The sequence below is a fragment of the Polypterus senegalus genome, chromosome 11 (assembly GCF_016835505.1).
Source record: "Polypterus senegalus isolate Bchr_013 chromosome 11, ASM1683550v1, whole genome shotgun sequence".
NCBI classification, from domain to species: Eukaryota; Metazoa; Chordata; class Cladistia; order Polypteriformes; family Polypteridae; genus Polypterus; species Polypterus senegalus.
Window position 1 is genome coordinate 116,855,668 of NC_053164.1, and position 14,219 is coordinate 116,869,886.

Consider the following 14,219-nt stretch of genomic DNA (forward strand, 5'->3'; position numbering starts at 1 on the left):
ACTGATATCAAATCCATCAAAGCACCAATTCAAGCACAAGCCCAAACTTAAGTCACACTGGACAATCTGGAATTCCACATTAAACCAAGGAAGGCCATCTCTGGGATGTGGAAGAAGTGCTTGTGGAAAATACAAATGAATACTGGAAGACTGTGCACAATCCACACTGGCAATCTCTCTATTATAAAAAAAAATCTTGGACTGTCTCAGAGACACTTTCATGTCCTGCGAGACGAGTCTTCCTGCCACGCGATGTAACCATGCCCGCTTATGCAAAGAGATTTGTAAAAGTCCTGCGTGGTTATGTCAGACACATTTCTTGTAGAGAGAAAGAAATGATATTCACTCACAGGCAGTTATACGTTGCGTTGTCACAATGTAGTTCCAAACAGAATCAAAATTCAATGCGATATTGATGAAAAGGTAAAATCGAAAAGTGATTGAATATATGGACATAGGTGATATGACAGAAGTGCGCAGCGCGAAATGCAGATCACGCGGCATGGCAGCAGAAGCAAGTCAGCTGCTGATCAAACAAAGAGGAGGTAAAAAAAAACAAACAATTTTTCCCATTGTATCACCATTTAAGAGGGGGTGTCGGAGGAGCGATCGCATCTTCTTGGGATGCATTCAGCCCCCCTCTTCACAACACGAGAAAGATGCAAAGTTGTTAAGTGCGTATTGCAGGGGGGGGAGGGGTGGGGGGTTAAAGCCCATAGTAGTCTAAATGTAAGGCAGCAGTGCAATCCTCTGTGCTATCTTATTATGAAGTCAAACTCGAATATGAGAAGTACAATATCTCCAGACAGAGGAGTAGCTTCAGTGACAGACTTTTGTCACTGTCCTGCTCCACTGACAGACTAAAGAGATCGTTCCTCCCCCACACTATGCGACTCTTCAATTCCACCTGGGGGAGTAAATGCTATCATTAATTTTATTTTAATTTTTTTCTTTTTTTTTCATTTTTATTACTATTTAATTTAATATCGTTTCTTTGTATCAGTATACTGCTGCTGGATTATGTAAATTTCCCCTTGGGATTAATAAAGTATCTATCTATCTATCTATCTATCTATCTATCTATCTATCTATCTATCTATCAATCTATCAATACAATATACTGTTTATTGTGCCATCATATAACAGACTATTAAATACTGTATGTAGGTTTAATGCTGAAACAGTACTATTTTGAAAAATTAACAACATTTTTATTGGTAATGGAACATTTGCATATTGATACATTACATCAGAGGATTATTATCCACAGTTTGCACAATAACCCAAGCATATCAATCTGGGTAGAAGACTTCAAGTGTTGGAGCCTCATAAATGTAAATAGAACATCCTTGTACCTGTATATTTCCTGTACAGGTAGTCCCTGAGTTACGGACATCCGACATACGACTTATGAACGGGGCCACAGCTGCTCCTTCATCTGTCTGGGGGACACATCGCAGGCTCCTCAGTAACAGCCTCTCCGTCATCTCTGGCCTGGGGACGCTGCAGGCGGAGGCTGGACGGAGGCTGAAGGGGGACGGTTTCACTGCTCGCGCAGTGTAGTGTCCCTCGGGCGGCTCTGGTTGATGAATGGGGCAGTGGGGGCCGCACCCCATTCATTCTCAGTGGGTGGTTGGGTGCGCAGCAAGCGCTTGTGTGCAGGACGGAGGCTTGATGGGGCAGAGAGGGGTGCTTCACTGCCCGCCCACCACACAGCCTTGCACTGTCCCATGAACGGCTGCCCCGTTCGTTCTCGGTGGGCAGCTGGTAATGATGCAAGCGGTGACCCGGTTGTGGCTGAACGGAGGCCATTGAGGGTGAAAGGAGCAGCATTGTATTGTGCCTAGGGTGGCTGCCTGATGGCTGGGAGTGGTGGTGGGCAATTCACTACCCGCCTTTGGCCGCACCCTGTTCGCTCTCGATGGGCTGACGCTGCAGGCAGCATACTGTATGCAAATGGAGGTGACTGTGTGGTGGGCGGGTTGTGAAGCGCCCCTTGCTGCCCCCATTCATTCTCAATATCAAGCCTGCTTGTACTGTTAAGTACATAGCAGAAACTTGTCTCTTGTTCAGTATGCCATACGTGCGTATCCTGCTGTGATAGCGTGTACAGTGCTGTGCAGAAGAGCTCATCTTAACCTTTTGTCTTCACCCTTCAAGAATGTCTCTGAAACACAAATCTGATGCAAGTGCTGGTGATACAGTAAGAAGAGAAAAACTATCACCATTGAAAATAAAGTAGAAATGATAAAAAGGTCAGAGAGAAGTGAAACTCCATCATTCATTGGCAGAGCACTTGGTTACAGTCGTTCAACAATAGCCTGTATTAAAATAATGTACCTGCTTGGGCTTACATACAAATTCAACTTAAGTACAAACCTACAAATGTATTTGGAAAGACTCTATTAGGTGGTCAGGAAAAAATGCTGCTTAGGGAAAGACAATCAGGTTAGCCCTGATTAGCAGAGTACATGCTATTATAAACTGCAGTTAAACAGCTCTATGATAAACCATGTTCTCAGCATTGTAAATGGTTAATTTTGATGCACTGTGAACTAGAACCAATGTTGCCTGGGTCTATTAAGCTGTCACCTATCAGACCTACTGCAAATGTAAGGCAAGAAGGGGCACTCCCATATAAAGCAGCTAAACAGTGAAGACAAGAAATTAATGCTTAAGTTGTGACTAAAAGCAGAGAAATGGGTACTTATGACAAATAGGCAGTAAGCTCTGGAGCATTTGGGAGATTTCTCTTCTGGGGGGCAGTAAGGACTCATTGAATTGTACTGTTGTGTTGCAATATCTCATTTATGAACCATATCCGACATAGAAAATAGTTTGTTTTGCGTTTGTATTCTGATAAAATGTATCATTAAAATGAATATATGCTGTATATATTTGTATCTTAAACTGTACTCACTCACCTAATATTAGGTCATGTTAAATGTGAATATCAATTTAGTTTCCAATTTTCAAAATCTATTTAACCCTGAAGTAACAACATAATAATGTATAAAGAAGTCATCAGCATTACATTAGCTTTCAGTCAATTAGTGAGCAGACAGCCTGCTGCCAAGTCATGTATATGTAACTAGAAACTGGAGAACACAGAGAAAACCCATATATATATATATATACAACGAGAACAAGCATACAGCTTCCCGAATGAATTAGCAGATGTAGGCATTTGAGATAAAATTTGTTGTACTATAGCTTTTTAATAAAGTGATAGATATGTAGATATGCCATTCTGGAGACTCTGAGACATTCATTGTTATCAAAAGCAGGTCACTGATGCACAGCAATGCTTAGGTTCTTTTAGCCTTTGTCTCTATTTCCTGGCTTTTCTTTCAGCTTTAACAATATTTTCTTACTCTGCCTTTCAAATACATTTTTACTACATCTGAATGATCAGCTGGGCAGCTGTAATTCTAGCAGACTATATCAATCATGTAGCAAGGACTTCACTTATCAGAAGAATATCATTACTCAACTTTCCTGTACCCACAAGGGAGCAGAATCCTTTGCCATTTCTGGGAATATACGTGCTAGTACAATCTATCTTTCTTATCTTATTTATAATGACAGTTCTTATCTATAATGGCAATGGAGAGTGGCAATATATTGCATGTTGATTAGACATGCAAGTAAGAATTTCACTGAAAGCCAAGGAATCCCAGCCCATCTTCTTAAGTCACTGAGTAAGTGACTTTCTGTATTATCTTAAATTAGAAAAAATTAAATTCTCTCTTAGGGGATATGTCCAAAACTATTTAAAAACAAGGTACTTGTTAACATTATTTTTGAATAGGCTTGCTGGGCCTGTGATTGACACCTGCATGTTATTAATTATTTGATTATATTTAAAAACATTAGATGGCTTTTTTCTGCTTGTGTCTCATTCTTCTTTTTCTCATTTCCCTTGGGTAGGGGTTGAATCATGTTTTGGTTTTTTTTCATTGTATTTCTATTTTTCTTTTGTTTTCTCTGGATTGATTTTAAAGTAAATTGTTGTATCTGTTATGTTATTACTATTTGTTTAATTATGTAGTATGCCATTGTAATATTCTGCTCTTCAAAACCAAATACAGGAAATCCTACTGCTACTAGTACCATTGCTACTACTTCTAGTCATACATCTCTGAGAGTCTGGTCATGATTTTTAGTTCTAATAATAGGAATTGGAGTCTAAATATGAAACATGAAAAGGCAGAGGAGGCAAAAATAAAGAGCTTATCCAGGTCTATAGACATTGTCTAGAAATCATACACTTCACTATATATTATTACTTTTATTTTTATTATTATGGGGATTTCAAAAATTAACCACTTAGTAATTAACATCTTGTTTTTATCCAAGATGTTTCTTTTTACACCAACAAAAGCTTTTCATTTATTTTCTGAACTTGCCTTGTAATATTAAAGCACACACCAATACTCACTCTTTAAAATCTAAACCTATAAAACATTCATCCATTCATCCAACCATCCATCCATTTTCTAAACATACTTTTTCTTCCTGAGTGCTTTGGGAAGCTTTAAAATAGCATTCTACCAGCTGTTACAAGGCAGGGAGCAAATCTAGACAGAATATCACTGAGTGCAGTCTCCCTCCCCAATAAGACCGGACAAATTTGTAGTTAACCTAACACACTTGCTTTTTGGATGAAACATTTGTAGGATGTGGAAAATGAACACAAGCAGTTATGAGGAAGAGAATCATAGTCAAGTCCCTGTTGCTGTGAGAAAATCATGCTAAGTGCAGCACCACAAGAAATGTTTTGTTTTCAAGAAAAAGGCTTGCTGTTAATTAACTGTTGTTCCCTCATTTCAAGTATTCCCTCTTACACAACTGTTGGATTTTTATCTCCTTACTCCTAAAAAGTTTTCCACGCATGATCTTGGGCCTAAATGGTAACTAAATTATACACACAAGAAAATGTGGATCCAATATGGAGGTATTAGTAACTTGCAGTGGTCTGAGGCCTAGAGAGTGTTGTACCTGAGTTATACTCTGGCTGTCCAATGTGAAAATGGATCAACTCAATATATGGAATTAGAACTAGTTACACATTCTAAAAATTGTGTCTGTATTGTAAGAAGTGATTTGACATTAACACATTAAGTACAAAGTAAAACAAAATAAAAACTGTGAAGTGCGTTAAAAGTAAGAAAAATAACTGTGAAGAAGATTACGTACACTGTAATTCAAAAACCGTCTGAATTGAATTAAATTTATCATCTAATGCTGAAACTACATAATCTAAAGAGTACAGTTAAATTTAACAGATTTTTGAAAATATTTATAAGGTCTACTGCAGTTAAAATGTTAAAAGTTAAACTTGAACATAGGAGAGAAGTGTAGGAAATGTTTTCTTAACAAATCGTGACTATAATTTGTTTTACACATGAGCTGCTGGAATGTGGTTACTGAGACATGCAACAGAAGTGCGTGAAGTGAATACATTTCAAATACAGGTCTTGACCTTTGTGGTTTATGTGAATAAACCTGGAATGAAGGTGATCAATCAAGCAGGGGACAACTGAAGTTTTCCCGAGTTATATACTGGACTGTAGGTTTTTTTTACTCCTTTCTGAATGGAGTATCAGTCAGTCATCAGTTTAAAACTAAAAAATTGGACAGAAAGGAAAAATAAACTTTCATGGGCTTAAAACTTTCTCCTTTATTAGACTTTTTACATCATTATTAACATTATAGTTAAAATATGCTGTATAAATGTATCAACATCATTTTTGCATACATTCCCAGGTAAAATTCATATTTATGTCCATCGGTATTTAGTTGTTGCAACAATTCAAAGCCATGTTGTGGGGTTCGATGTTATACTCATAATACTTTCAGATAATGTACTAGGAACTATCCATCCACTCATTTTCTGAACCAACTTTTTCCAACCAACAACACTTGGATCTACTGTATATTTCAATATATATATTTTCTTTATATTTTACAATTAAGCCAACAGATAAAGAATACCGTATGTTAACATAAATAAACTTTTGTGTGTTTGCTTAAGCTAAAGACCATGTTACAGCACAATAAATCAAGTTTAGCAGGGCATGATGTCACCGTTTAGTGGTTCATAGAATAATTTTTTTAAATCTTGATTCCTACTGTGCTTTCTTGGTAGGGGCTGCATGGTCTCAGAAAAATAATTCACTGTTTAACACTTTTATTTGAAATGCCTCAGAATGCACTTGATTTTTTATCTTAAAAAGTCATTATGGAATCAAAATGTGATGCCCTGCAAAATTAAACCTTTGTGTGTGCGTGTGTGTGTGTGAATACTGTAAGTAAGAATACTTTCTGTCATGAAGTGTGTGATTTAAGTGTCCAAACATACTCATTTAGACTCCCGTTACAGGTATATCTAATGAGGAAAATTCTATAAAACACGTGTGCAGAGACTGGTAAAGAAGAAAAGATGAGGTGCCGAAGCTCTAGTTTGGTTCCTGCTCTACACTCAGTGTTGCTTCAGTGACCCAATGTGGAAATACGCAGATTCGGAATATGGATGTATGAATGTTTTTTTAATGAAAAAATACTTCTGCACTAGTTATAATGTGTAGATGTTTTGATAATCTATTGTTTCAGATATATATATATATATATACAGTATATATAGTGTCAATTAAAGCATTATATACCTTACAAAAATTGTTTACTCTTTTTATTCATGCTGCAAAAGTACAGAAACAACTATAGAAAACTAAAGTCTAAGTAACTTATAAAAATTAAAAATTTTCAAATTCACTGTACCTCTTTGTTTATAGATGGGTGGTTTCTTGTATATGTTGGAGCCATTTTCTGTGGAAATAAAGCATAAACATGATTGGTCAAACATGTTATCGTTTTGCTCAATAAATTACTGCAGTATTAATAGATTATTCATGATACAGATACCTGGTCTGTGAAAGTGCTGGACCCCACTTTTATTTGACACAACACTTGGGCGACCATGAACCAGTGAGGTCACAGAAGTGCTCCCAGGTGACCTCTGCTCCATCCAATCCCGAGGCTCCTTACCAACAAAATTCTACAAACATAAAGAAAGAAATTGTTTGTGAACTTAACTATTACAGAAAGATAAAATACAACCACACACAAACAACTGTAAACTTGTATATGAATCAAGGATTATGACTATAGGGAGAGTGGTGCCTAATTAAGGAAGTGATGTGAGTTTTCAGTAAAGTCTAGAGGTTAATGAGCAACCTGATTATAAGTATAAGAAATATAAGAGCTACAATTTCTTGGGTTTTCGTAAATCCCTCTTAATCAGCTATTTTACAAGGGAAAAAGTAAGTACTACTTTGTTAGCCTCACATCTCAAGTCCCCTACAATAAGGCATCATAAATTGACTGAAAAACAATTGATTGACAATACTTTCATTATATAATGTCATTTTTGGTCATTCATTAAGATGAAATAAAAGTTGTGAAAAGTAATATGAAGGTAAAAGGATATCATAATTTAATAAACATGCAAAATACAGCATATAAATAGTACAGAATCAGACACCTGTTGTTTGTAAGATGAATGCCAAAAAATGATAGACACAAGCCACTGAAGGCACGCGCTACTTTAGTTACGAGAAAACCTTGCAAATGAATAGTGTATGTTATGATCAAATGTACACTGTTATTAGCATTAAAATGTCCAGTATATAAACTAAAAGACAGCCAGTTGAAATTGTATCTGTGATTCATTGTGTGATGCTGAAATAGTCACTTACTGTAACCTGCTTCTGCATCCACCATATAAATAGTACATGTAAATTGTATTACACACACACTGTTTGTAAAGCATCTTGAAATGGTGTTTGCTATAGATAGATTCTATATAAAATAAATGCCCTCAAGAAAAACTATGGAAGAATAAATAGGTAGTACAAAAGTGGGGGTTAGTTTGATTCTGGCAATAAATAATGTGAGCACATGAGGCAGAAAATACTTCAAGATGTTTTTCAGGGTAACTTTGTCTAAAATAAAGCAGATTTTTTAAATTATTAACTCATCAATCAGACTTTAACTATTTAAAGTGATGTTACAGTAAAATAATAGGTAAAGGTTTTCAAACCAAGAAGTTGTTTTTGGAAATAACATAAAAGGTAGAACAATGCTCGTGGTTGATCATTCTTATTTAATTGGAGCATATACTACTGTTCCTTTATTTTTTTTTTCATTCTGTTTAAAAGAAGTGTATTTCCTTGTGCAAAGCAAGGAAGCTTAATTCTGGACTCCCAGAATCTTTGAATTGCTTTCTAAATAAAAATACGAGGGACATTCAAAAAGTTGAACTGTTGTATTTTCGATGGAAACGGTTAAGGCGGGAGGAGCTGTAATTGGGCATTAAAAAGCTGGTAAAATGCTGGGAAGATTGCATCGCAAAGGAAGACGACTTTGTAGAAAAGTAATGTAATTTGTTTTTAAACCTTTTAATAAATAGAGTTAAAAAAAAGTGCGGAAAGTTTCTGAACATCCCTTGTATTGATCATTGTTAAGTGGATTCTATATTTTGACTGCTTGGGAGACTCTAAACGAGGCAGTCAGCTTTGTTTCCACCCAGAAGGAGAAACCCAGCAGGTCAGATGCTGACCTGACCTTAATTAGTCAGTTAGAGATTTTTTCCTCTCTCTGGCACATTCACTAACATACAGCATATGAACTAAGGCTAAAGGATATAATATTCTGACAAACTAATGTGATATAAAGACTAATAAAGTAAATATGTGTTTTAAAATAATAATTGCTAGGAGATCATTTTAAAAAGTTGATAAATCAAACAAGCAAAATTCTACAAAAATGTATGGAGAATAGCAGTTCAAACAAACAACCCTAAACTTCCACATTTAGTCAGGAAGACGCAGGCGAATCCAAAGAGCCAAAACTGATGTGAGATCCCACCTTCCAGCTCTCCCCTTTCAGTCCAATCACAATATAAATGAAGAACAACAACAACATCTCTATTTCTTAGAGTAACAAGGGATCAAGGCATGCGACCCAAACTTTCTTTTTAAAAATAAAATGCTAACCAAAACAATCAATGAAATTACCACAAGCTGATTCCCCATTTTTCTTTGACGACTTACTGTCCTCTCCTTTAAAAATGTAACATTACTTAACAAGGCTAAAAATGAGATAATTCTCAAAGTTAAACCAGACATCTTTTTTTTAATATACAGTATTACATTTTACATTTTTTTATACTTTTCATTTTTCTTACCTCAGGAGAAGGTGGAGGAGATATGGAATGTGGAGACATTGAGCGCTAGAAGAGAAAAATGTTCTTAAATAAACAAAAAATGCTTCATAAGAAAAAAGAAGTACTAGAAGAAAATCCATCCATCCATTTTCTAACCCGCTGAATCCAAACACAGGGTCACAGGAGCCAATCCAGGGCAGGGTACCAACCCACCGCTGGACACACACAAACGGGCCAATTTAGAAACGCCAATCCACCAAGTCTTTGGATTGTGGGAGGAAACCCACACAGACACGGGTAGAACATGCAAACTCCACACAGGGAGGACCTGGGAAGTGAACCCAGGTCTCCTAACTGCAAGGCAGCAGCACTACCCACTGCGCCACCATGCCGCCACAAGAAGAAGATGACATAATTTATTGCAGTAAAATCACAAATACTCTTTTATGCACTGCTTTTAAAATTAAGGACTGATAATCAAATATAAAAAAGATAAAGCAGTAATAAAGGTAACATTAATGAAAATATAATTCAACATTTGCTAAATGAAAACTGTAAATTATTTATTAGAGGAAATTATGACCTGAAGGACATAAAAATGAGCTTTTATTTATTTAGATATGGTTTAAGTGCAGCAAAAGCTACAAGCTTTAATTTGTTTAATAGTATTTTGCGAGTAATGTTCAAGCACATACACTTTACTACAGTTTAAAGCTGTTTTTTTTTAAATAAAAAATTACTTGCATTGCTACTTATGCTTTAATCTACATTACTTATTAGTATTAATGAAGAAAATAATGAAAAATCTTTACTAGAATTTACTGTGTGATTGTGCTACATAAAGAATGATATGTTATTAGCAGATCTGAAAAGCTGTTCCTGTACTGAGTGCAATAGAAATCCATTATGTAGAATTATGTTAATCTCTCTCAGTGAAGATATGCTTTTATTATAGATGGAGCAGAACTACAGATTACCAAACTGGATAATGTAACATTTCCAAATCTGCCAAGCTTGTTTAAAATGTTACATATAGATGACCGATAAAGAGGGAAGAAGAAAAAAACTCTGAAGATGAATTTACAAGAGACAATTTAAATGGTATTTTAGAGTTTCAGAATATAATCTGTGTTTACAATTTGGTCTCTGATACCAAAATTTAAAATTAAGAAACAAACCTCTCTACTCCTGGGGAGATCAATTTTGTCCAGTGCAGAATAATTAAAATGTGGCTCATAAATCATTAAGTCAGGACGCTCTATGTCCAAAATAGCTTTGTCTTTCGGAATGGCAGCCAAATCTTTGTACCCCAACACCTGGTTATCCATCTTTGCCTAAAAATAAAAAAATAAAAATATGAACCTGAAAATATGAAATAAGGTACAAAAATGTTTTTTTTAAAAAATCAACTGTATGGAAATATGTTTAAATACAAGATGATAGTAATTTCAATTGTTTTTACAGTAACACTAAAATCTGCTTGGGAATATAAATATGTGCTATATTAAATGTATATGACTATGTTAAGCATAAAAGTAAACATATCTTTCTTCTAATATTATATTTATTCATTTGTAGAGATTTTTGACATATTAAGTATTTTGTATTTTCCATAAATTATTCAATAATGATCACTCAAAAACCATCTCAAGCAAGCAATTTATCTGTAAATGAATCACCTAAATATTTGCTTTGTTCCTGGAAGGAAGACACACACATAGCAATTTCTCTCTGAAAAATATCTGATGTAACAGATATAATGTTATATGTATATAAAACAATTCACAAGCTAGTAAATTAAAAGAATGAACACCAATCAAAGGAACCAATCAGACTTATATAAAACTCACTCATTCCAATGCAGGGTAATAGAGGGTTAGAGCACAAGGAAAGTGCCAGATCTGGACAGGGTACTATTCCACAACAGGGTATATACACTCAAATACGCATCAAGACACAATTTACTAATTGACCTGACATATACATTGGTATGGAAAAATGGTGTGTAGGGAAAAACCCATTCAGACGCACATAGAGAAAGCAAGCTCCACACTGATGATGACAAAGCCAGAGTGCGAACCTGTGCAAACCACAAAGTCAATGAGCCTTGCCCAAAATCACTGGAACTAATAAAAAATTAAAATAAATTTTAAATGTAAATTCTAATTGTACAATTACAGTAAATATTAAGGTAAAAGTGTATCATAGCATAAAGCAATGCAAAAACGAAGAACATTTAAGGTCTACATTCATTTTAATTGTTTTTTAAACATGAAATTAATATTCTGTGTATGAGGTTAGGAGCAAGCACTGATACAGTGCATTGCCGCACCCACCACACGACAAACCACCTCAGGATCCCAGATTAGGACCCGAGTGCAGCCATGCAATGGGTGACACCTCAGTACCACACTAGTTCAGATGGAATGGAACAGTGTGAGGTTTTTATGGTGACTGGAGTGCCAACTCTGCCACCAACCCACCAAGTTTCTCCCTGCAGGTTGGAGGGCCTACATGCAGGGCTGGATGCAGATTAACGTCATACCCAGGACGAAGCAATTGCAGGTGAAGGGCCTTGCTCAAGGGCACAATAGAGCAGAGTCCTTTTTGGCATTTAAAGGATTCAAACCGGCAACCTTCTGATTGCCAGTGCAGATCCCTAGCCTCAGAGACACCACTCCGCCTATGTATGAGCTGTGTATGAGCAGCTACTTAATTACTTAAAACATGTTATTTCCTCTTCATTTAATCTGTATTGTCACTCCATAAAGACTCATGCAGATGGTTTGGCACTGTCACCTACTGTATCTTTTTCATTCTCATTAGCATGACATACACTGTTATTGTTCAGATTCAGGAAACTCTAAAAAAGAATGGACTGTCTACAGTTTTCCAAATTATAATAAAATATTAAAATGAGATTCACTTAAGATGAAATAAATTGTAAGTACTTAATGTATGCAAATTTTCTCTGTTTTTTAGCAGAAAACCTAAATACTATATTTAATTATTCCTATTTCATTAGATATTGTTTATACTGAAATAAAACTCAGTGGTATTTACTGCATGTGCAGGTCCCAAAAGTGGAGGAAAAAAACAGTGCACACTTTTGCTAAAGCAATCATTCAAAAACTACAACTATAAATACAAAATTAAAAGATTTGACTCACACAGAACAATGTACAAAAAAAATCTCACCACTAAAGTTGCAGCAGGAGACCCTGGCATGCTGGGCCCTCGAGAAGTGCTTACACTTCCTGGAGATGTTCGAGTTGACTGCAGACAATAAAAATACATGTGGTAGACCATTATGGAAAGAAAGAGATAGTGTGCGAAGACCATTGAAGTCAAATATCCATCCTTTTTCCAACCTGCTATATCCAAACTACAGGGCGCTAGGCAGGAAACAAACCTTGGGCAGGGCGCCAGCACACCATAGTGAAGTCAAATAGGTACCATAAAAACAAATATTTATCCATTTTACAATTTTATAAGTCTTACTCAATACATTTTTTTAATTTTCACCATAAGTATGGTTAACCTGTACAAGGAAGTCAATCTCAAATTTTTACACTAAGTATTTGCTAAGTTAGACAAACAAATCAACATTTCCTAATACCAGTCTTCAAAACTATAAATGACAAACAGAAACATTACACAGTTACCTTCTGCATCCTTTTACTTCTGAAAGTATCCTTGTGTTTACAGAATCAAAAACTATACTGTAAATACAAAAAGAAACAGACATACCTTATTAATTATCATTCAATGTTAAATTCAAAAACAATAAAGAATACCAAAATACTAACTTATAACAAAATAGCCTGTAATACATGTTATTAAAGAAAAGTAAAATCTACAGAACAAATTCCCTAAAGGACTCCACTGATGACCTAAGCTCAGTTAGTCCATTTTTGTCTTATTCTTATTTCATAAATACTTGTAACTCCTGATGCCAAAAATGTCTAGCTTTGGAAGTAAGCCACAGTGAGGAATGATGTCTTGAAATTTTACTGGCTATTTATAAAAGTTTTTCATAATATGTAAATACTCATTTGGCTTAACTTTTATCTAAGCAGCTATTCATTGCATTTGGATAGAAGTTCTTCATCTAAAACTATTGGGATTTATTTTGCCTCCCCTTTTCAGTTTAGAGTTTCAATTTTAGGTACTTGTCTCTTTTGAAGTGGACTAACAATTTGTTAGCCACATTCTTCTTTTCTTTCAGTAGCACTAGTACAATTATATAAGACTTTAGTTTATCTTTAAAACAAGTAAAGCAAATATGACCCTTCAATTTTTATATCCTTGAAATAGAAATCCTCTTCACATGTACAACAAGTAAGCAGTAATAAAACCCTTCAAATCAGGCTTGTAAAGGTCAAACTTCTTTGGTGTGACAAAAAAGCACATTCCAGTCCTTGTAATTCTAAATTAAATTTGTCAACTAAACAGAAACCATTAAAACAGATAAAAACAGTAAAGAGCAATGCAAATCTGGAGCGATTACTTTCTTTCTTGAAGGAAGGTGAGCATTCATTTTCTCAGTTTGTAATCATCAGCCTCGTCTTTCCAGGACAAAGTACATATGCTTCATGAGCCAAAACTTTTTGACACAAAGACTCAAAAAAAGGCTAGTTAAGCATTTTTCATGGTTACCTAGTCTCCATGGCTACCTGCAAATGATCCTGGCAACTGTAAGAACAGCTATTTTTATTCTTTCTTAATAGTCCGTTACAGTTATCAGTCATATTAGTAGCTGCATTGCTCATTAGGCATTTGCTGTTTGCTGAGTTCTGTCAACATGTTCAAAATTGTACCCATATGCTTTGTGGCTCTTCAAAGTCAACCAACACAAAATCTTCAAAATTTCAAAAACATATGATCAATGTCTCTCATAAGTTAGGTACACCAGGAAAAGGGTTGATGAGGTAATATGACAACATACTTCTTTTCCTTTTAGTCCACAGCCCTGAAGAAATGATGGATGACA

At 35.4% G+C, this 14,219-nt stretch overlaps 1 protein-coding gene across 5 annotated transcripts in view; it reads right to left on the reverse strand.

Annotated features, from left to right (window-relative positions):
• The window catches only part of dmtn (dematin actin binding protein), a 125,555-nt gene that overhangs the window by 37,914 nt on the left and 73,422 nt on the right, over positions 1–14,219 (reverse strand). For all 5 annotated transcript variants that reach the window (XM_039769567.1, XM_039769565.1, XM_039769568.1 and 2 more), the window contains 6 exons: positions 12,892–12,948; positions 12,425–12,502; positions 10,405–10,560; positions 9,248–9,292; positions 6,925–7,057; positions 6,781–6,828 (listed from right to left, as the gene is read on the reverse strand). In XM_039769567.1, coding sequence (XP_039625501.1) covers positions 6,781–6,828; positions 6,925–7,057; positions 9,248–9,292; positions 10,405–10,560; positions 12,425–12,502; positions 12,892–12,900 — 469 coding nt within the window. In that variant the 5' untranslated portion in view covers positions 12,901–12,948. The remainder of the gene's footprint in view (positions 1–6,780; positions 6,829–6,924; positions 7,058–9,247; positions 9,293–10,404; positions 10,561–12,424; positions 12,503–12,891; positions 12,949–14,219) is intronic.